The sequence below is a fragment of the Netta rufina genome (genome assembly GCF_964035555.1).
Source record: "Netta rufina genome assembly, chromosome: 5".
Taxonomy (NCBI): Eukaryota; Metazoa; Chordata; class Aves; order Anseriformes; family Anatidae; genus Netta; species Netta rufina.
In genome coordinates this window covers 11623066-11646425 of record NC_140128.1, presented here as the reverse complement: position 1 = coordinate 11646425, position 23360 = coordinate 11623066, and the positions used below count along the sequence as shown (strand labels likewise).

General features: G+C 49.7%; 1 protein-coding gene across 1 annotated transcript; it reads left to right on the top strand.

Annotated features, from left to right (window-relative positions):
- The first annotated feature begins 5385 nt into the window (after nucleotides 1-5385).
- On the top strand, nucleotides 5386-22574 carry RAB3IL1 (RAB3A interacting protein like 1). The gene is made up of 10 exons (XM_084287208.1): nucleotides 5386-5496; nucleotides 9710-9944; nucleotides 10455-10550; nucleotides 12107-12184; nucleotides 12259-12474; nucleotides 15439-15567; nucleotides 15682-15794; nucleotides 18668-18767; nucleotides 19706-19772; nucleotides 20168-22574. The coding sequence occupies exons 1-10, from the start codon at nucleotides 5486-5488 to the stop codon at nucleotides 20248-20250; spliced, it is 1128 nt and encodes a 375-aa protein (XP_084143334.1). The 5' UTR covers nucleotides 5386-5485; the 3' UTR covers nucleotides 20251-22574.
- The last annotated feature ends 786 nt before the right edge of the window (nucleotides 22575-23360 follow it).

Below are 23360 nucleotides of genomic sequence, written 5' to 3'. Positions count from 1 at the left end.
TGTCTCCGGGACAGGGGCAGTGCCCTCCCGGCAGCCTCCCAGAGAACAAGTGCTTCTCTCAGGAGGCCGTGGGTGCCAGCGCCTGCTGAAATCCCTCTCCCTTCTGCGGCTTCGGTGCCAAGAAAAATGCAGATGTAGCTGCAAGGCATCAAGGGTGTCTTTCAAAGCGACACTCTTGCTTGGAATCTGAGGAGTAAAAACAAAACAGAGTATCTGAGGAAGTGCTGCTTTTCATAGACAGGATAGGCTCTGAGATTTGGGCTGTTTGTGAGCCTTTTGAAAGGGATGCAATGCCTCACTTTTGTGACCCCAACCCCAACACTGTGAAGTGTACAAGCAGCCTTTTGGGATACTGCTAACTGCCCGGGAATCCTGGACAAAAGCTCAGTACGTCGATTGTAACACTTGATGTTTTTGCTCTCATTCCATGATATACCTAGATATGTCTCTTCCCAATCAGCATTATGTGAGCACTACCTCGCACTTCTTCCATCTCCTCTTTTCACCCTCTTGCCCTGGAAAAAGGGCAACAGTTTGTTTGGGGGTGAAGGCAGATCCCATCTATGAAACTGGAGGTCTTATACCCAGGGATTTCAGAGTCCCCTTGCTGTGTGTCCCCTTCTGAGACAGGTTTGAGGGAAGGGAGCATGTGACGGATGAACTCTGGAGTGTTAGGCCTTGTTTTTGTTCTCAATTTTATGGCATTAACATCTGGTCTGGGTTTGCTGGGTCCGGGATGTGGTCCCGCTTTTTATTCTCTAAAACAATCCCTTTTCCTCTTGCCTTTCTCGTTTTTATTTTTTATTTTTTTGTTTTGGTGGTGGGATCTGAATCCCTGAGCAGACAAGGCAGCCAGCAGTGGGGCTTCAACCCCCTCCCACAACTAGACAGCACGCATGCTGGCAGGCTGTCCTAGCCGAGAGCTGCTTTTGCTTTGTAGGGCAGCCCTTTAACCTGTTTAAACCAAACTCAGGATTTTTAGTCCTATTCTGTATGTGATCTATTCAGAGATAGATGTGAGCTCTCTGGGAGGAGCTGTGAGGGGTCGGGATGGTGTGGAGGTAGAGAGCTTGCTGTCTACACAAAGGAACTAGGACCACTGGAAACAGACCCACCTACCCATCTCCTGTCCAAAAAAAGGGGGAATTTCTGCTTTGCCCTGGTGGTTCGACAGTTACTCAGTACAGGTGTGTTAGCAATTGCCTCTGAATAACAGAGGTGGGGGGTCCTCTCCTTTGTGAAAGTGAAGCTGTGGGAGCAAGGGACCTGACTGGACCTGACTCTCAAGAGGATACAGAGAGCATTAGTGAGACATTTCTGTGTCTGGATGAGAAACAAAAGGAGAATGAGGATTGTACAGGGCTGGATACCAGCAGGGAGGATGCGAGGCATGTGATAAGGGAGGCCAGGAAGGGAAGAGTTGGGGTTTAGTAGCCAGGCGAGCTGGATCTGTGGGGAGCTATGTGGGTGGCTGGGGATGAGTGGATGCAGGTGAGGGAGCATGGGCAGTGGAAGTGGGAAGGATAAAATATGGGGAATAAAATGTGTGACCAAAGACCTGTGGCCGTGGGGAGGTACCATGTCAGGGCCTTCACAACAGGAATGTACATTGCTGGGAGGCTTGCAGGAAGCAAAATGGTATTTATTGTTAAGGAAGGTAAAAATCAAGAAGCCAGTGGCTTCCTCCTCCAGACACTCCCCAGGAGCTGCTGGGACCCAGCCCAGTGCCCAGGGACCCAGGGTTCCTGCCCAGGCATGGGGACGTGGCTGCCACCTTCCCATTTGGAGGCTCAACTGGTAGCACATATCTCAGAGACACACAGAGACAGGGCACTGACATAGCCAGCCACAAAGGCTACCTTAGTTGAGGGCTGCCTTCAGCAGCACTTACACACAGGACTCATGTAAAACAGGCACACAAAGCTGAGACACCTTCCTCCTCTGGTAGAGACATAAGTTCATTAGTGAAGGCACACAGACATTGCTCTCTAGGTTCACGAGCACACACACATTCACAGATCCTTTGAGTACCAGTCACAGTCCCCCTGTCTGCCCAGATCTTCCCCAGATCCCACAGGTACTGGCATGGCCCCCTCTCTCTATCAATCACCCCCTACACAGATCCCTCAAATACCTGCATGGCCCCCCAGCTTTAGCTAGTACTTAAAACTTGCAGCTCACATGCACGTAGGAGAGTGCAAAGACGGAGATCCTTATGAAAATAATTTAATGAAAGATATAAGATAGGACAGACTGCAGTCAGACAAACATACTGACCAGTCCCTTTTCACACACAACTGACTCTTTTAAACCCTTTTTATACCTATCCCTCCTCTTTGCTCTTCCTGATACCCCTTCACCCTGCACACTCCCCGTGGCTTTGCAGAGCTCTGCAGTTTCTGCACCTTCCCAGCCTGGGGCCCCTTGGTTCACAACCTTATCAGATGCAAGGTTCATCCTTCCTGGAAGTGGTGCCTGTAGCTCATTAGCCCACCACCAATTAGTGTGACTGGGAGGTTTGTTTCTTGTAATTGCCTCCCAGCGTAGAAGTCATCCATCAGATAACCCTGCTGGAAGAAACGCTGCTCACATGCTCTCAGAAATTAGTGTGACTGATCAGATTTGGTTCTCATCACTTCTTCCCTTTCTTTTATCCCTTATTGCCTTGGGAAGAGGCCCTTGACCAGATACCCTTAAAGCAGCACAGAGAACAGTGATTTTTCAATTTCCATGAAATGTATATGGGAAATAACATGGGAGAGAGCAATGCACTTGCACGGTGTGAGATGAGGGTTAGAGCTTCCAATTATGCTGAGGCTTTAAGGTTGTCTGGGGGCTTGCTGGCCTCTCTTTAAGCCACAGGTGGGAGCCAGCTCTGTGTGTCTCACTAGCTGCTGAATTAGACGCTCAAGAACACTTCATATTACTGCCTGGGGGACAGATAACATTGCTCAGAGGCTGTGGAAAGGCAGAAGTTTTTGTTGCCTCATGGCAGCTCAAAGGATAACCTGCAGCTTGGTACTGATATGTGCTAGTTTTGCTCTGCTGAGCCACCCCATTCATCTGGGCATTGGGAAGTCTCAGGGTTTATCCAGGCTTCCTTCACTGATCTGCCTGTCCTTTGGGAGTGAGGCAGGACACATGCCACTTCTACCTTGTGACAAGTATTTCTGCAAAGGACTGGGATTCTGCATCCCCAGTACATCCTCTCTTAATGCTTCCTGACTAAATTATCAGTTCTCTTCCTGCCTTTGTTGGATCTTGGAAACAATTCTGCCTTCCTAATCTGAGGACCCTCCATCCCTCCCAGCCAGGCCTTGGGAGATAACAGTGACGACTGATTAGTTCTGGTGCTGCCTTGCAAAGCTGAAGATCTCCTCCCTTCTCCCAAATTTTCCCTGAAGATAACAAGGGCAGGGCTGTAGGTGACATGGACAATCAGGAGATGCTGGGACATGGAATTGCCCCGGTGTGGTGTTCCACAGTGTTCAAAGGTTTTGGGAGGGATATCACTGCCTGGACAAGAGTCCTTGGCAATGGCAAGGTGGGAAGCAATAGGAAATGGGGAGGAAGGACTGATCTGGAGGACATGTTCTGAGGGTGGCCTGTGAGAGCAGGGGCAGGCAACGCTTGCCAAAATTGCAGTGCAGTCAATCCAGAGGCTGTTGTGGACCCATTTGGGGCCGGGGGTAACAGCAAGAATGCTTTGCCCTTTTTGTTCCTAGCAGGCAGACATACCCCCAATGACTTGGATGTGTGCTTCTTTGGGCACCTTGCTGGGGAATGCTCAAAGTGACAGCTGTCTTTCTGCCTGTAGTTAATGCCCCAGAGAGAGGGTAAGCTTCCTAGAAGCACAGCTCCTCTTGATTTCAGTGGCTGGCTGTGTAGTGGATTGGTCATTTCCAAATGTCCCAGGCATTACTTGCTCACTTCTACGGCTGACCCTTTTCGCCCCTCTGTGCTCGTAGACCAGGCCCAAGAGAGGAAAAAGCTTTCCAGATCAGTAACATCCTGGGTACAAGGGCTCCTCTGTGCACATGTGGTGATGCAGGGGGAGGAGAAGCAGTGGACAGAGAACAGTGTGTTCCCGCTGCTTGGCAGAGAGGATGTAAATCTGTGGCTACAAGGCTGCTCTCATCTACCGGGAGGGCAGCCGTGCTCCCTCAGCCTCCCGGGGCTGACAAGTACAAGGATGAGCTAGTTAAAAACTGGAGCCATGATAGCCAAAGGTCAGTAACAATGAGACCAACTCATCTCATTCAGGTAAGGGTACAGAAGCTCCAGTGCTTTCTCTGAATGCTGAATTTAAAAATCCCTATCCTTTCACTTTCCTGTATGTTGTTGCTTCTTTAAATCCCTGGCTTTCCTACTGAGCCCATATGGCTGTTTCAGTGGGACTCCCAGGGCATGCTCTGTGCCGGGGACTGACGATGTGTTTATGTGCAGTGTAAAGGTGTCAGCAGTCACCGGTACCGGTTTGGATCCCTTGCTGAGCACACACCAGCCCTCAAGGACCCCTCCAGCTGAGCAGTCTATAAGCTGCAGTGACCTAAAGTTGTTTATAGCTGCTTCCTCTGTGGCAGCATCACAGCAGAGGTTGTCCCTCTGCAAACCTTAGCTAACCCCAGCAGTGCAGACCTCTGACATCCGGACTCAGGAACTCTAAATCAAGACACTGACAGAAGTTCTGAAAGTAGTGTTTATCTTTTATCTGTCCTCTAGGCCTTCCACATGACTTCCAGACTCCTCCATGTAATCACAAGGTCTGGGATTGTATCTGTCTCTCTGCAACTACCTGAAAGGAAGGTGTGGGGAGCTGGGGGTTGGCATCTTCTTGCAGGTAACTGGTGATAGGACCAGAGGGAATGGCCTCAAGGTGTGCCAGGGGAGGCTCAGGTTGGAAAGGAGGAGATGTTTCTGTTCAGAAAGAGCAGTCAGGTGTTGGGACGGGTTGCCCAGGGAGGCGGTGGAGTCACCGTCCCTGGGGGTGTTCAAGGAGAGGTTGGACGTGGTGCTTGGGGACGGGGTTTGGTGGGTGATATCGGTGGTAGGGGGATGGTTGGATGATCTTGGAGGGCTTAACGACTCTACAGTTCTCTTCCATGATTCCATGTTTTTATTATGAAGAGCCCGGCACGCTTTGCAGCCCTGGAAGCCGGAGCTCTGAGGAGGGAGCTGGCCCCTCAGGGCGGGCCGAGCCCGTCCCGTCAGCGCCGCGGGGCGGCCTCACGCACTCGCTCCTCCCGCCGCTGCCGGGATCGTGCGGGGGGCCCCTCGGTCCTCCCTTCCCCTTCTCCTCCCCTCCTCTCCCTCCCCTGCCGGCCCGTCCCCTCCCCGCAGGCGGGAGCGAGGCCCTTGAGGCGGGCCCGGGTGGGCTCGGGGCCATGGGGGCAGCGGCCGCTCCTCCTCCTCCTCCTCTTCCTCCTCCTCCTGCGTCGCCGCCACCGCCGTGAGGAGCGGCGCGGCTCCGCCGGGGGGACGCGGCATGAGGCGGGGGTAGGTGCCGGGGAACCGCGGCCACGGGGGGCTTCCGAGGCTCTGGGTGGGCGGACTGGGGCTGGGAGGGCGGTGGGGGAGCCCCTGGGGTCTGGGGTTTGGGGCTGGGGTCGGGGTTGGGGTCGCGGTGGGGCTGCCGAGCTGTGCCTGCTCGCCGGTGGGGTTGGGGTTGGGGTTGGGGTCTCCCCGGTTTGGTTCTCCCATTGGGCTCGGAGCCCTTCACGCCTCGTGTCCCCGCAGCTGCAAGCCTCGGGAGAGTCCAAAGAGTGCAGCCAAGCCTTAGCGCGGGCGGTGGGACACAGATAGCAAGATGAGATCCACGTAAGGAGGCAGGAGGCTGATAGTGAGCGCTCCCCAGACACAAGAATATTCCCCAGTTCGGACCCGAGAGCATTCACCAGCTCAGACACAAGAATATCCACCAGCCCTGATACCAGAACGCAGTGCCTGATTGCCGTCCGCCGAGGCCAACCTAAGAGCTAGGAACTGTGCGTTACATTTCCATACACCACTCCCGTAAGTTTCACCAGGGCGAAAGCTTCAGGGAGCGAGCTGCTGAGTGCCCGGTGGGACAGGCGAGTGCTTCTCCGTGGGCTGATTTCGGCTGGTGGCAGCACCCCGCAGCAGCTACAGGGCTTATTCCCACTGGCACAGCACGCTCGAGCCCTCCTCGGCGGGCTGCGGGCTGGAGTTTAACCTGGAGGGACCCGCAGGCTGCTCGTACAGGAAATAACCCTGTCAGATCAGCACTGCAGGAAACGTGGGGCCTGCTGGAAAAACTGCGGATCCTGCACATTTTTTTGCTTTTTCTACAGAATCCAACTTTAGAAGGTTGTGGTGCGTGTGGCTTTTTTTTTTTTTAATGTATATTTTGTTAGTTCTTTTTTTATTGTTATTTGCTTGTTTGTTGGGAATTTTTTCTGCCTGATTTTTGCATTTCTTGTGTATGTGGGGGACCATTAGCATATGATACGTTTTTCTGAGGAATACGGCCACCAGTCAGGCCAGCAATAGCAGGAGGGCACAAACGTATGTGGTCCTTTGGTTGCTCAGGGTGTGTATTTCAAAGCCCAGCTGGAGAATGGAGATAAATGCTTGGCTGGGCAGAAGTCAGCATAACCAAGGCTTTCTTGGCAATTCTGTTTGCACAACGTGGAGAATGAGCTATTCCATTATAGAAGAGATGATTTTTTGGGGTAGGTTTTTAGGTCCCTTGGCATTATGGAGATGGTGTAGATGGGGCTTGTTCCATTCCTGCCTGTCTTCCACTTTTCTTCCATCCTGCTTGTATATACAGAAGCATACATGCCTTCCAAGACAGATAACTTTCAACTGAGAACTTAAGTCATAAAGAAACATTTTTTTTTCCTTGTTATATATGGGATAGGTTAACTCTTAGTAGTTAAGCGGACTGTTGAAATGCCCTCATTTCTTTTTCCAGCTGATTGGGTTTGAATTTAGTTTTTCCTCCCTGCTTTGTTTTTTATTCTCTTCTGATCACAGGAGCTGGGGTCCTTCTGGTGAGTTTCCTGTCCAAGGCAGGAGTGCCTGGGGAGATGTGGTCCCTGCCTAATCTCAGAAGTCCATGGCAGAGAGGGCTTTCACTCTGCCATCTGAGAAATGGTTTAACTGTTGAACAAACCGTTCTGTTGGGAATGCTCTCCCTGCTTCACGGCAAATCCACTGCAGAAAACCTCCCCTGATTTTTGTGTGGCTAGGATGAGTTGTTTTCATCAACTCCCCACCTTCCTGTAATGGGTTTCATTCCTTTCCATTGGGTCATTCCTTTGCTGGGTACCTCCCCTTCCTGAGTGAAGCCTTTGGAGACCTACTTATTCCATTAGCAATGTTGCTGTTTAGGTATGCAGTGCATGTTAGCTAATCTTGACCTTTCTAAACCATTTTATTTCTTCTGTGCAGTTTAGCCTGTCCTCTGATGAACGAAACATGTCGACAGAGCAGCCAAACTGCATAAAAGAAGTGCTGCACAGCCTGAACACTGTGTAATGGACACTTGTCTGCTCTCTTGCACCTAAAGGAGTAGAATGGGAATTCCTGTTGGTCATGGGTCACTCACTCAGGTGTATGCGTTCGTGTGCATTGTTTTTTATCTAGCAGTTCCAGTGTGATGAATAGCTTGAGGTGAATTATCTTTGCATGGCTGCGCTGTCTGTCCTTTTCTCTCTGACCAAAATGATTTTTATTTTCATGCCCTTTCCCAACGTTATTTTCTACACTTCCAAATTTCCAAATTTAGTGTTATTACCAGAATGAGCCTCCCCTCCTAGATTTTCCCAACGAAAGTTAAGTAAAAAAAAACAGGTGAAGTCAACAGGACCCCATTTCCTTCTGTATCCTTTCCTATCTTCCAGCAGAGTTGATGTTCTCGCTTGTTCTTGCTCTACTAAGAGGCCACCAAAATCTGTGGTTCTGACTGCAGTGTCCATCCACCTTTCCCAGTTCAGTAGCAAAAATGCTGCCCAGTTTGCATAGCATGATGGGTGGTCCTGTGCTTTAGTTTTCTAAGGATTCAGAGATTTCCCTGTGTCTTTTTCATATTATTCCTGTGATACCTAAGCTGAATTAGCTGCTGTTGCTTTCCCTCTTTGAAAGTTCACTGCAGACAGCCAGTGCTTGTGTACAGCTCTGGGGAGAAGGAAGGTACCTGCATTGCCCCAGGGCTATTTGAGTAGAAAAGGCAAGGGCACCATGCTGCTGCCAGGTGGCATAGCCTAGCTGAAAAAGGCTTGTCTGCAGCTGGACCTAATGATTAGACTGCCTTTTTTTTATTTAGATGAGATCAGAGAGATCAAGGTTGTGCTGAGCTGTGCGTGGCTGAGGATACAAGCTTGTTCTCTGTGGTCTGTGCTCTGATGTACAGTATGGGGCTGGGGTCAGAGTGAGAGGGAAAGAGGGGGGTCTGGTTGGAATGCAGGAGGTGCAGCAAGACCAGGAGAGAAAAACAGAGATTGGAAACAGGGAAGAACAGGAGGGGACCCTAAATGGTAAAAGGTGATGGCTTCTTTGCACCAGAAGGTAGTGGGCAAGAGGCAGCAGCCAGGCAGCGTGCAGGAGGAGGGACTGATGCTGTGCATGCCGAAGGATAGCTCCGCAGCTCAGCTAAGGCTTGTTACAGATAACTGGCGGCTGGTTAGTCTGCAGAGCAGTGTGCGAGTGCTGCCGAGTGGCTGGACATGATAGAAAGCTTCCACGTACACAGGGCTTGTTTGCACTCCCTCGGGCTTCAAGCGGCAGGTGACCGTGCGAGGACAGCTCTGCGCAGGGAGGAGTGATGCACACGCTCCAGGCAGCACCGAGATTGCAGCGCCTGCCACGTGGACATCCAAGTCTGCTTTTCCCTCCCGTAAGACCCCAGCAGCTGCAAAGCCTGCTCGATTCATCAGTCTTGGTCTGTGTTAGCGTGCCAGCAGCTGACAAAGTCCTACTGAGCGCTGGGGAGCCGTGTCCCGGGTGACTTTTCTGATTTCCTGTCTCTGTTACATCTGTACGTGCCAGCCTTTGGAACTGAGACGCAGGGCTTCGTCCCAGCTCAGTGAGGATACGCTGCTCTAGGCAGCACCGTGGAGGGCTTTGGTGGAAAAACAACAGTTTAAAGAGGAGGGGTGAAGGCTGGGTTTGCTGTGAAGGGTCTGTATATTGCTAGGGAATGTGGGAGCTGTGCTGGCTTTGTCTTCTGGTCATCCTTCAGACCCGTGCGTGCTTCTGGGTGGTGTGGTCCTGCCTACCAGGCTCCTGGGCTCTGTGCTGTGTCCCTGCTGGTTCTTGCAGCTCCCGTTTGAAGGTCTGGTTGTGAGAAAATGGTTTGTTTAGGACTTTCTCTCCCTGGAAAGTCTTGTGCTGAGGGTGAGCAAGCCCAGCCTAGGAGTAAAGGAGGCTGGCGGTAGGAGCGCTGGGAGTGTTAGAGGGGGGCTGCAAATCACCTCCTAGTCCTGGTTTTGAATCAGGTCCCAGTTTTGAGAGTCTAATTCCTGCAGCACAGAGGCCCACAGCCTTTTGAGTGCCCGCTGCAGCTCCACCAGCAAGCAGAGCACGCTACTGAGTGCCCTGTTCGGTGCAATACTGCTCAGCCTTCTTGAAATATTGGGGAAACCCAGCCTGGTGTGTCTCAGTGTTGCCTCTGGGGCTCCCTCTCAGCCTGGTAGGTTTGCTGATAAACCCCCACATAAAGTTTGACTGTGCTGATCCCCTACAGCCAGACCCATTTGGAGGAAGACAGCCAGAAGGAACCAGCTGTGGGATACTGGAAGCCACTGATGCCATCCAAAGGCAGCAAGGAGGAGCCAGAGACTGGGTGCCAGGATGCTGCACCGGGGGATGAGAGCCAGTCCGCTGAGCAGTGCAACGTCTCCCGTCTCCGCAGCTCCTCGGTGGAGATCCGTGAGAAGGGATCCGAGTTCCTGAAGGAGGAGCTGCACAAAGCACAGAAGGTAAAGCCCGGAGCTTGTGAGAAGAGCTGAGGATGGAGGCACAGACTTGAGTAGTGGGGGGTGTTGCAGAGGTCATGGGGGAGCAAGGTCTGAATCTGACTGTGCAGGAATCTGGAGTAGGCAAAAGAGGAGGGAGATTGAGGTGGTCATAAAGCGCTTTGGAACAGGACAGCAGTTACTAGGATGTTCCAAAGTCCCTGGGCCAATGTCCAAATTAGTCCCAGAAACCTGCTACAGGGGTCTGTGATATGCAGAGAGCAGCTTGAGGTGGGCAGTGCTTACCGTGCAGCCTCATTGCTGATGGCAAACGAGCAATGCCAACCTGAGAAGCCCACCACGACTTGTGGAGGAATGCCTTGGGTGGCACCGAGTGCTGCGACAGGAGTCCTGGGCCTGTGATCCACACAGGGGTAGGGAAGAAGGGCTGCGATTGATAGGTGGGGCCAGGCAGGTGTCAGCACTGCTGGGGTCTGCTAGGAGCTCATGCATCCCTCTTGTCTTCCTCAACAGGAGCTGAAGCTGAAGGACAAAGAATGTGAGAGACTGTCAAAAGTCAGGGAACAACTGGAGCAGGAGCTAGAGGAGTTAACAGCTAGCCTGTTTGAGGTACCACCCTCTTCCTTTTCCCATCATTTCTTAAAACTAAGCTCGCTTCCAACTCCAGAGAAAGTCTACCTCAAAGGACTTCCACAGCCGTTATCACCTCCCACAGCTTCCTCCTTCCCTCTGTTGTTCTTTCTCATCGGAAAGCTGCGCAGAGCTGCCAGCAGAGCCCCACAGGAGGTGGTACCTGCTCCTGGGGAGGGTTTGCATGCGTTCCTTTCCCCTCCTCACAGCTGTATGGTGATAAATAGCACAGCAGGTATGGGGCTGTGGTTGCAAACCCAAGCAAAACCAGACATGGGGATGCCCAGAACTGGAGGTGAGCGTGACTGCCTGCCCTGTGCCTGCTCTGCAATCTGAGCAGCAGCTGCTGTGTAGCAGAGATGAGTCCCTGGCTCGTGTCAGCCCTTGCTTGGGTTAGGAGCAAGCTGGATGTCCTCTGTACGCTCAGCTCCAGTGAGTGTTCAGGTCTGTTAGTAGTGGTGGCGGTGATGTTTGTGGTGGTGTTTTGCTTTATTGTTTTTGGTGATGTGGTTCTTGTCAAGCTCAATTCTGACAAGATCCCGTTGCCAACAGCTCTAATCTCTAGATCTGACTGCACAGTGAGGGAAGCCAGAGCCCAGCTGCAGCGTTGAAGCACAGGCTGGTGCTGAGTGGGAGCGCCCAGAGAGCATCCCCCTTGTGGACAGCTGGCTGCCCGGGCTCACAGTGAGCTTAGAGACAGCACACCCGAGGGATTTCTTCCTTCGGTGGCCTTGGACAAAGTGCTTCCAGGCCGTGCTGTGGGGTGGCCTCAGCTGAGACCGACAGCACCCACCTCACCCTTCCTGTGGGAGATGCTTTCAGGCTAATCTTGTTTAGTCCCCACCTGAGCTACCGCTGCTGCGTTGCAGCCATGCCCAGAGCAGCGAGGCCACGAAGGAAGTGGGAGCAGAGTGCAATAACAAGTCAGGCGAGGGCAGGAGAGCAGTGACCTCAACCAGTGGAGGAGCAAGGATGTGGAGTCTGGGTCGGGATCTTTGCCAGAGATGGTGATCAGGGCGAGAAACAGTCCAGTGGTCAGCCAGCAAGCATGCAGTGATGACACACCACTGAGGTCAAGCCAGGAAACAACCCTCAGGCTTAGAGTCAGGATTGCAGGAGCACTGGATGGGGTGCAGACATAACTGCTAGATGGCTGAAATGTAGCACAGGTGGGTGCCAGTGTTAAAGAATCAGCCTTAGAACAAATCCCAAGGGCAAGGAGGGGCATGCCCTTGCTTCTAGCTTTCTTCACAGCACCTTTTATCAGTGAAGATTGCGACCTTGGACTCAGCCAGCTAAACTCTTAGCCAATTTAGTCAATTATACTCCTAGAAGGGGGATGCACTCCAGGACCTGAGACCCTTTTTCTGGGAAATTCTGGGGGAGAACTCTTCACATCTGGTAGAGTAAAACCCTCAGATGTGGCAGTGATGTCTGTCCCCTTGCTTGCCTGTGATGTGGCAGAGCTTTGGCCTGCCCTGGTGGCTTTATGAGATGGAACTGCAGCAGACAGACTAAAACTCTTTCTGGTCCAGGAAGCACACAAGATGGTGAGAGAAGCGAACACGAAACAGGCAGCAGCAGAGAAACAGCTGAAGGAAGCACGGGGAAAGGTGAGAACTGTGCTGTCTGTGACTTGCTCTCTGTGCTGGATTGGTGCTGGTGACTCTCGCCTTGTCTCTCGCAGATCGACATGCTGCAGGCAGAGGTGACAGCTCTGAAGACGCTTGTGATCACATCCACACCTTCATCTCCAAACTGGGAGCTACACCCTCAGCTCCAGAGCCCTTCTAAAGCTGTCTTCAGGAAAGGCCACGCACGAAACAAGAGCACCAGCAGTGCAATGATCACAGCTGCCAGCCACAACGCGGCTCCAGAGCCAGTCAGTCGCGAGTGCAAAGAGGTGGGTGAGGGCCATGCACTGCATCAGCCATGGAGCCACTGCTGCCAGCAGTTGCTGAGCAGAAGCCAGTTATTCTGCTGCATCTTGGCATCTGAGTCCCCCGTCTGTTCTGGCATGATTTGCTTTTGGTCCTTTTCTCTTAACTAGTTTGGCTTTTAATGATCACAGCTGGATTTGGACTCCAGGACTCCTTTATCAACTTTTGGTCTCTTGTTCTGTGCTCTTGAGTATGTCACTCTACTTCCTCCTCTTAGCAGAGCATATATGTAATGTTTACCTTTCTCTCTGGAAGGACTGGGCAGAGAAGCCTACAAAGCATTTGTGAATATCTTTGAACCAAACTGTGTTTAATTCCCTCCAATGATCGTTTAATAGTCCTCCACCTGCTGTGACCACAAGTGTAATGCTTTTCTGCTAGCAGGACTTTTCTAGCTGGGACCTTTCCACTACCCAAATGTATGCACAGCTACCCTGAAGAGCAGAAAGGAGGCAAGTTGGGGCACTTGATCAGTAAAAAATAAGGGCTGCTAATGAAACTAAGACTTTCACCAAACAGGGCTGTGCTGGCAGCACTGGTAACCTCACTTTCTGGCAGTAAATTCAATGGCTATACCTTATCAGCTTCTGTGTGGTGCTCTTGCTGCTAGTTTGAATGAAATGCTTCAGGCAGCATCGGCTATAACAATTGCCCTGGGAGCAGTAGCAATGAGAGATGAAGATCTTCAACTCTTTTTCACAGGCAGAGAGGAACAAAGGCTATGTCAGAAAAAAAATAAAGGAAAAAAAATGAGTTCAGTAAATGTAAAGCCCTGCTGTACTGGTTTCTCTCGGTCATTCAGAGATATGCTGGGAGTTGGAGTCAAACACATAGTTGGCTAGAAGCTAATTTGAGGGCCGGGAAGAAAAAGGTTTTATTATTTTTTTTTAAGGTCCTGTGACCTCTCCTAATGATAACCATTCCTCCAGTCAGGACAGAGGAGTTCCAGACTGAAAACCCAGTTAGGTGAACCACTGATTACACGGTAGAAGTTACTCTCTGCCTACTGTAAGCAGAGATAATTTTATTGCTGACTGGTTAGTTCATTTTTACTGTTCTTAGCTCAGTCTCAGCAAAGTTTACATTGATAATGTGTAGAGAAATGCTAGCTCTTATAAGTGACTTGCTTGTTAAAGAGGTGGACTTGTCACTGCTTTGAATTCCATTTATTTGTGTAAACAACTTCCACATTGTACAAATATCCTGGAGTTTAAAGTCCTGGGGCTACAGCTTCTGAAGTGACTAGTAAGTTTATGTATCGGGGTGGGGTGATTTTTTTGCTAATTTACTCATTTCTGACACTCGAGTTCTTTAAAGACCTGTATGAGAGGTGATGAGAGAGATGAAAGGATAGAACCTGGCATTCAGAGAGTAAACACGTGGTGCTTTATGGAAAACACTTCCCATCCTGAGTTGTGCCCAAAACTTAGATCATTTTTTCTCTTTTTGTACCTCAAGCTGAAGTCAAAAGCTGTGTTTTGTGACCGTGTGATGTCTTGAGCAGCATGCTTTATTCCCTGGAAGAGAGGCCTTGAGCCTTTGTTTGTATCTGTTGTTTTGTCTTGTGTATTTTTACTTCCCGTTCTTGCCTGTCTCTCTCAAACCTTTTCCTTTCCTGTCTGTCTCCTCTTCTTGCCTCAAAGTCTGGGGTACCTGCTGCCCTCTCTCTGCTCCTCCGTGTGCCCCCCGGGACAGCTGTCCGCATCACCTGTGAGCCAGGCTGGCAGGCACTGGGGGCAGAGGCTTGCTCGTCCTTGCGGCAGGTAACCTTCCTGGGCAGGATCGGGGAGGGGTGGGACCCATCTGCCTCTCACACTTCGAGCCTTTCAGTTCTGGTTTCATTTTATGTTAACCTCCGTTTTTGCTTTGTTTTTTTCTGAATTTGGTTTTCCATCTTGTGGCTCTGGAGCTCTCTCCTGGGGCGAGGTAAGCAGCCTCCATAGCATAGAGCAAGTGCGATAGAACTCAGACCTTTTCCAGTTTTGTTCATTCGTGTTCTTTGTCCTGCTCAGTGTAGTTTCTTAGTTTTGTTTTTCCTTTCAGCACCTTTAACAGGATTTGCTGGCCTTTTAAGGATGTGCCCTGTCAGTTTGGTGGTGGCTGTCATCTGAGGTTTAAGTGTCAGGTCCCAGAGAGTCTCAAGGACTGAAGAATTTTCAGCCAGGCAGTGTTGGAGGGAGCAACCTTCCTGCTGGTCAAGGGGTCGGAGAAAACTTGGGTCCCTTGTTGCTGAGGAGTGGTAATTCTTGCAAGCCCATCTGTAAAAGGCAATGAGCAGGCGTTGGAATTGGGAAAGCTGAGTTTGATATTCAGCTTGTCCCTGCAAGCCTGTGTGATCGCCCAGCATTCCCTTTACTTCTGCAACTCCCCGAACAGCAGAGCTCTGGGCTTGGAGCGGCCTTTAAAGGGCTGGCATACCCTGTTGCTTGGGCTCACTGAATGTAGTCCTGTTGATGGCTATTAATAGTTTTTTTTTTTTTTTTTTTTTTTTTCCCAATTCCTCTTTTTCTATAGCGGTCCTTTCCTTACAGAAGTGCTCTTTGTCCTGTGTGTCGTTGCCGCTGTGCTTTGCCATCCAGCTGCTCTCATCATTTCTTCAGTGGGCACTTGGTCAGTTCAGCAGCTGTGTGGCTTTCCTTCAGCAGAGATGCTGTCCTGTACTGGAGGAAGGTGGAAGAGAGAGGGGTCTGCAGGTTTCTGGCAGAAGAAGCCCTATGTATGGGTCTGCCATAGAACTGCAGATGGGTGAGAGACAAAAGATCATCCGAGTACGCCAGCTTCCCTGAGACACTTCTGTGGTACCCTTTCTAGATGCTGGTGTAGATGTTCTGTAGCTACACTACTTGCTCAGTAACATATCTTTTGATACGGCATCTTTCCCTCCATCCACCTTCCATTTTCCTTCTCCTCTGGGATGTTTGCTGCAGGTCGACTCTGTTTTATTTGCCGAGTTCCAGTCCTGGAAGGAATCTCCAACTTTGGATAAATCCTGCTCCTTCTTGGACAGAATTTACCGCGAAGATGTGGGACCTTGTCTGGACTTCAGTAAGCAGGAGGTGAGTGCTGGAAACTGAGGACAAAAAACTGCGCGGTCTGACAGACCTATAAGTGCACATTTAGGGAGGTGAGCTTTGTCCATCAGTATCTTCAATCATTTCTCTTTGCTGCAGCTGTCCGAGCTGGTACGAGCGGCCGTGGAGCAGAATACACTCACCATTGAGCCGGTTGCTTCCCAGGCGCTGTCTGTGATGAAAGGGTCAGCAGAAGACTGCGGTGGGCCAAAGTAAGGAACCTTTCTTATGCTCCCTTGCCTTCTCTTTGCCAATGCTGCTTTCTGGCTGCCTAGCAGAGTTGGGCAGGCCTGGCTCAGTCAGTTACGAGGGCTCAGCTGAGTGTGCCACTAGCCTATGATCAGTGGTGATGAAGTTCAACTTATTTATGCGAGAAGAATTAGATCAACTGAGCTGATCTACTCTAATTGAATGCTTGGGGGATAACTTAGTGATGTATTAGTGCCCTCAGCTTGGAAAAAGTTTTTTTCCCCCCTTAAAAAAGAAACTTTTTATGTTCTCTAAATGTTTGTGCATAACCTAGGGTGAAAGGGTTAAATCAGAGCTGCGTTATCTCATGTTCTTGTACTGCGAGACCTTTGAGCTCACCTTGCACTATTGACATTGCTGGTGCTTCAGGTGGATTTGAGCATAGATCAGATCCCTTCTTGCAAGAAGATCGCTTCTTCCCATGTCATCTTTCCCACCTGATGCTTTCACCATGCCATTGGAATTGGGGCATGGCTGCTCCAGAGCTGTGTGACCGTGTCTGATGTGACAGACAACTTAGATTGCCTCAGGAATTCTAGCAGAAGTGACATGATCTTCCAACCTGAGATAGGGGTCTTTATCCAGTTAGCGAATTCAATTTCAGTCAGGGCTCTCTGTTCTTCCCCCCCCTTACCTTCAAGCAGAGCACTTTCTAGGCAAAGATGTTCCTGTAACAATAAATGTTGCTCATGTACAGGTTTCCTACCACTCTCTTCTGCATTTTCTCTCATCTCTAGATGAATTATTCCAAGAGCACGTGTCAGATACGTGCCAATAACAACCCATCCTGTGTTTATCCTTGTCGGCTTCCTTTTGATATTTTTTCTCTTTGCAGCAGGTTCCAGTCACAAATTGTAATGTAAGTGAAGTATTAGGCAGTGATCAAGGATCTCTAATCCATTAACAAGTTACTAATTTAGCAGCTTTGAGGCTAGAGCTGAACTAAGCTAACCTTTTAACTATGTTTAATTTCCACCCAGACAAGGTGGTAAGGAGTCTTGCTGTTGGTAATAAATGCCCCAAAAGGGATTTGATTTGCCCCTCTTTGTCCCCCAGATGCAAAGTACAGATTTTTATGGCACCTTTGGTCGTGCTGTACAGCAAAAAGGAGAAAGTTTGGGTCCTTGCCACCCTGTTGTACAGACTTCAGTGCAAGGCTTTCAGGAGTCTAAACAGGCAGGGACTATGTTGGTCACGTTGCCCATATGGCATCAAAGCAAAATGCTGGCCAGGAGGTGCTGAGGATAACTGGCTTTCCGGATGGCATGCCCAGAAAAGTGCTCTGAGGCATACAGAGTGCTTAAGGGTGTAGGTACAAACGCTGTGGTTTAGGTTACTGCTAGCTAGGGTTGTGAGAGCTGGTGGTACACCAAGTGGTACCCACCAAGCAGCGACCAGTAGGATTCTCTTTTTTCCAGTGTGCTGAAGTGCTCAAATTGAGGATTTCATACAGGTATCTTGTTTACAAAGGTATTGGTCATCCTGCACGTTGTGAGAATTTAAACCCTTTAAGTTGTGTTAATATTTGGGCAAGGATTGCTTCTTATTGCATCTGAACACTCACAACCCATGCTTCCTCTCTTAGCTAATATTTGCAGCTAATATTTTCTTGTTAGCAGTGGGAAGCAAGCACCAAGACATGCTCAGAAGCTCTCTGGCACATCTGCTCCTGTGTGTGTTGTCAACTTTTGTGGCTCTCAGAGTAATCTGTGCAGCTGGGGAATGACGTCCCTCTTCCCACCTCATGTTTCTTCTTCTGGGGAAACGTGGTAATGACTCTGCAGCAGAAAATTCTGCTTCACTGCTCTAAGTGATGGTAAAGGAGGGACCACTGGCTGGTACTGGGAACCATTCATCTTGAGAATAATGGAAGGAAATGGCAAGAAAATAGAGGCCTGCTGCACCCTTGCTGGCCACATCTTTTTGCGATCTTTCTGGGAGCTGTATTGTCTTGAAAGGATTATACTTTTCTTCACTTTGGCTGAAATCTCTTTACAATTGGGAAGCCAAACTTTTTTCCCTGTCAGCACAGGAAGGGATGGGCTTGTTCTTAGGGACTTCAAGCCTTATCAGAGCCCCCTGAAGTCAGCACAAAGTCACCCCATGTGGCTTCAAATCAGGTGTAAATTAATGAAGAGGAGTCTAGCATAAAGGTTACAGTGTGGCTTGTTTTGAGTTTTAAGTACAAGTCGCCGGTGACAACAGGGTTCGTGCCACTTGGTGGTGACAGAGTGTGATGTGCAAGCTTTGGGCCATACAGAATACCTGATAGCTTCCTGTTTTTCCTCAGAGGAGGCTTTATTTTTACAATCTTCCTTTCAGAGTTCCCGTGTAATGCTTTCAGGGTTATCAGCTGCCCTTAAATGTGTTTTCCTGCAGCGTGGCAGACTCAGAGGTTTGCTGCTGGTTTGGTGCGTGGAAAAAGTCCAAGCAGGGACACCTCAAGGGACATCCTGCATGTCATGTTAGAGGATATTGAAGAGAGGAGTCCAGATGACACTTGTTATACTATGCTTCAGCTTTACCTCTTTCATACTTTCTGTGATTCTGTCATAGGCTGTCTGCCACGGAAAGGTGATGCCTTGGTTTTCTTGGGCATGGAATAATTTATGGTACCAGATATTTAGCCTCCTAACCTCACCATTTATAGGATCTTCCTAGGTGCAAAAGGCTCATTATCAGCCGTGTTTTTTCCTTCTTAATGCTCACCGACATGGGTCTGGCTTCTGAGCTCCCCCTTCCATCTCCTGGGGGTAGCCTTGAGGTTGTTGCCTTGCTGTGTTCTGCTATGCCTCTGGGTTGCTCTGGGCTGAAGTGTTGTTTTCTCTCCCTGCAGGAAGTGTGCCCTAAGCGGCCTCCCCAGGACCTGCAAGCACCGCATCACGCTGGGGGATTCTGGAAATTATTACTACATTTCCCCATCCTGCAGGGCCAGGGTGAGTCTTCCACCTGCCCAGGGTGCCTCAGCCCTCCAAAATTGTTCCAAGCCTTGAGGTGGAGGTGCTCTTGTGTCAGCCCTCAAACTGACAGAGATCTGTGGGGCTTGAGTTTGTTCTCAGAGTTGTGGTGGCTCTTGATCAGAGTGGCTAATGCAGAGGTTTCCAGACCTGTCTCAGGCCCTGGTGCTCTGGGTTATGCTCGTTCAGGCAACCTGTCTTCAGTGTGTTCACTTCCATGGTTTGATTCATTACAGGAATTTGGTTTTTATTTATTTGTCATTCTCCTTTATAAAACACCATGATTTTCTGCTTTTTAAATGCTGTCTTTTGTTACTGTTCTGGTACGGATTATTGACTCAAATTGTTATGAGAACACACTGTCCTTTCCTTTAGAGGGAAGGGAGAAGGTGAATGATTTATTAATGCTGCCACGAGGGCTGTAATTCAACAGAGCATTTAAAAGTTTTTGCCTTCCTGTGTTGTGTATCAGAAGAGCCGATCCTGCAACACATGGACTTAGCTTGATTTAATTTTCTTCACACCATAATGTGCCAGAAACTCCCCTACCTCCCTGCATGCAGACTTCCTGCACAAACTTTTAACTCCAGAGATTTTCACTGAGTCAGAGAGCAGTGCTTTAGAAGGGAGCTTGTGGACTTTGCTGCTACATTAGTTAGTGACCAGTTAGGTCTCAAGCCTGCAGTAGAAATTCCCACACTGTGTGTTGCGGGCAGTGCAGTATCCTGGCATGGTATTGCAGATGCCCAGAACTTGGATATTTTTATCAGCTTTCTTCCTGTGTCTTTCTGTCTGGTGATACGTGGTACTATTTCTTAGGTGCTGAACACTAAGAGCATACCTGCTGGGTGCTGTGGCAGGCCCCTTGAGGCAAAGCAGTTCTGTGTCTGACTCCTTTTCCTTTTTCTCTTCCTCAGATCACGGCAGCGTGCAACTTCTTCACCTACATTCGCTATATCCAGCAGGGCTTGGTGAGGCAGGACGGTAAGAGGGGAAAGTAGCTGGGTGTGGTGGGGGCTTTCTGTGGGCCACTGGGAGCAATTCAGGCCCTGTTCAGTGTGACAGGAATGGGGCCAGCTTGGGATCTCCCTGAATCTTTGAGAAACAGTTCAATGGCAAAAGAGAGGCACGAGTAGAAGGGATAAGTGCACCCATTCCTTGCCCTTCGGCTTCTTGGGAGCATTGCCCTGGGGTGGAGCTGGTTAAGGGGTGACCTGATGGGCCAGTCTCCTGCTGGGACCCTCCAGCACGTCTGCCTCCCTTGGCTGTGGGATGAGCCTGGTTGGGCTGCACAGTATGACACGAGGTGGTGTCTAGTTATGCCTTTCTTACTGATATTTCTTTATTTTCTTTTTCCCTACCCTCTTTTTGCCTTGTAGTGGAGCTGATGTTCTGGGAGGTTATGCGACTCCGGAGAGAGATGTCTCTGGCCAAACTTGGGTTTTATCCCAATGAGATCTAAGCAGATGCCTGGAGCACAGAAGGAAACTGCTCCTGAGTGAATGACTTGTCAAATGTAGCCTGCCGAACAGATGGATGAGGTGCCTCTCCAGCAGTGGCCTTGCTCCCTCCCCTACCTCCCTATGCCTGATGCTGATCATGGAGCAAAAAGCACAAGTTCCACCTCCGGCTGTCCCACTTCTCCAGCTGTGACTGGAATGCAGCTGCGAAGCTACCCCTTGAGAGCTGGGCTGGTCCTGGCTGCTGGTCCTGGGTGGCTGTCTACAGACTGTCCTCTGTGGAGACACGCAGCGTATACCCATTGTTTTTAAACTTCTGTTTTTATATGCAATCTGCTTTGGCATAGTCTGAGGCCAGCCATGTGCGAGGCAGGAGTCATGGGCTCCCTTCTTTGTAAGCAAGCCTTTCAGGACAGATGCTGGCTGTCTGTCCGTTTGTCTACTCCACTCATTCCTTGGGGCAGAGGGTGCTGTTGCGTAGCCATACACACAGGTTCTGCCAACAACTTACTCCTTTAACAACCCCGTAGATGCCAGCAGCACAAAATAATCTTACGGAGAACCATGAACTACCTATTTCCAAGTTCATCCATGCTCCTTTTAAAGAAGCCTGCAAGAGAAGCTTTCTGCCAGACGAGTCACAAGAGGGGTTTGTTTCTGTTTTTAGTTGGGGATTTGGCACTGGGAGCTTGTAATCCAGGCTGGGGGAATAACCAGAGCTGAGCACCTGGGACCTTTGGGAGAAGAAAGCAAGTAGGAAAATTGTGTAACTTGCAGCTGGCTGCAGCTTGGCTCCAGGCCTTGTTCAAAGGCCTTGACAATTTTCTGTGGTTGTAGCAGGCAGATGGAGACCTTGGAAGATGTTGCCACGTGACAATCCTTGGTGCAGAATTCCCCCATGGTGCTCCTACATACAGATGTCACCCACAGGCAAATGCCTTTGGTTTGTTACTACTCTGGGCACTGTTGTTCACACTTTGGATAGAAATCACAGTTCCAGGCCAGGTTCTTTGTCTCCAGAAAGAGCCTGCCCAGGCTGGGCATAGTCTTGAGGCCAAAATTTCCTCCAGAATATAACAGCAGACCTAGAGATGCATGCCCCTTTGGGAAACCCAGCATCTCTCAGACTGCCATCCCCAGTGAGGAAATTTGAGATGTTTCTGCATGTACACATGAGGGATGTGACTGTATGTTTCAAAATCCACTGGGAAGGATGTCACTTTTCATCTCACTTGGCATTTCTGCACTCTGGTGTGTCACCCTCTCTGCTGTCATCATAACTCCTGTGTTAGCGTGTTGGTTTCCAGAACCAGGTTGTTGTCCTCAACTCCATTAAGTTTCATCCTCTCCTGGGAGATGCTGCAGTAGGGATTTTGTATCTTTGCTGTAAGAAATCTGAGCTGCTGTGGTTTTGTCCAGGGGAGGGAGGAATAGACTGGGGAATACAGGCTTTGGTTTGGAACCTAAGACAGGGGCAACTTCACAACAGATCCGAGAAAACCTTCCCGTGGAAGACCCCTAGTGTGAGCACAGGCTTTCCTGTCACTTAGCAGACACTTTCTATATGCCACTGAGTTGCTCCTCAGGGGGCTTCTTTACTTATAGCTATACTGCACACATGGTATTATTTGCTAGGGGTTGGTAGCTATGTGAAACCTGAGTCCTCATCATCGCAAGAGCTGGAAGAACACATTCTAAAATTACTCAAATAGCTTTGAATCCACCTCCTTCAGCTCAGAAAAGGCTGACCTGCAGGTGCTGGTTGCTACCACCCCGGTTCTGTTTTCACTTAACACAGCTGAGCTGCCTCTGACTCGTGCTGATCACCCTAATTAGATGAGTGCCTGCATCAGCTGCTCTTGGCTGAAGAAATGTGTTTCAAATGTGGAGTGAAAGCCTAGAGAATATATCTTTGGGTCTTGAGGCAGTGATACCCTGCATTTATTTTGTTGGTGTCTGCAGACTTCTGGCAATTGGGCATCAGCTTTTTCAGAGGAGAAGATAAAAATACCTTTCATCCGCTGCAGTTTTCAGGTCAGTTCTATCCCTGGTAATTTCTTCTTGTATCTGCTCCCTCTGAGCTTTTGATCTCTGCATGTCATCATGTGCCATGAGCTGCTACGTTGCACACCAGATGTGCCTACGTTACAGCACTGGGAATGAGACGATCTCTATGTAGGAGATGGCTTGTAGGACAGCCTCCTCCCAGTGTCACTATGTAAAGCACTTTGAGATAAAAGGAATTAGAGAAATGTATTGTATTTAGCTGACTTACATCTAAAGCATAGAGAACAATTTGAAAATTAATATGAAGTCACTCCATTAACAGCAGGATGGGTGCACCCTGCTCTTTAATAAAGGAAAAATAAACGTTTGCTATTAACCTCCGTAAAGGTCTGGTTGCAGTTCTACGGGTAGGTTGGTTGAGGGGCGTGTGTGAGCTCAGGAGACAAAAGAAAAATCGAATTTGGCTGGCTCGTGATGGAGTAGTTTGACCTAGAATGGTGGGCTAGAGTTTTGGGGGGGAATGTACTGAGTTTTCTCCTGAAACCTTGCCTCATCCGGGCAGATTGGGGATTGATTGTATTCACAGTAAGGCCAGGGAAAAGGCTGACATGGTGGCAAGCCCTGTGCTGCATGTTTGCTGGGGAGGTCTTGTGCTAGAACATGGCTAAAGGCATGGTATCGTGGGGAGGGTGTGCAGGGATGTGCTGACTTCAGTCTTGAAGTGGCTGGAGGAGCTAACTACAGAAGGAAAAGCTAACGGTAACCTAGCAGGCAAAGAAAGTGACAAAGAGCCTTCTATCAGTGCTGCTGAGCTCAAAGATGCTCTGAAAGCAGCAGTCAGGCAGCTATATGCTCTGTGTTTCTTTGCCAGTGTGCCTCTTAAGGGACTAGGTTTTCAACAGTTTTTGTTATCACTCTGACCACTCCTGTAGCTGTTTACTTCTTGACTTCAGCAGGAGGCTAAGTGACAGTATTTTGGTAACAAGCAGCGTTTTTCACAGGCATTTCTCATTACAACGCAGGCCTGTGTGGTTGGTAAGTGAGACTGAGGTCTGCTCAGCTGTGGTCTCTTACTGGCCTGAAGCATTGCATGGGCTGCACTGGC

What these genes read in the sequence shown, in the direction of transcription:
- RAB3IL1 (XM_084287208.1), top strand. An exon ending in AGCTGCACAAAGCACAGAAG is followed by an intron (nt 9,945 to 10,454) that starts GTAAAGCCCGGA and finishes CTTCCTCAACAG; the next exon opens with GAGCTGAAGCTGAAGGACAA. An exon ending in TAACAGCTAGCCTGTTTGAG is followed by an intron (nt 10,551 to 12,106) that starts GTACCACCCTCT and finishes TTTCTGGTCCAG; the next exon opens with GAAGCACACAAGATGGTGAG.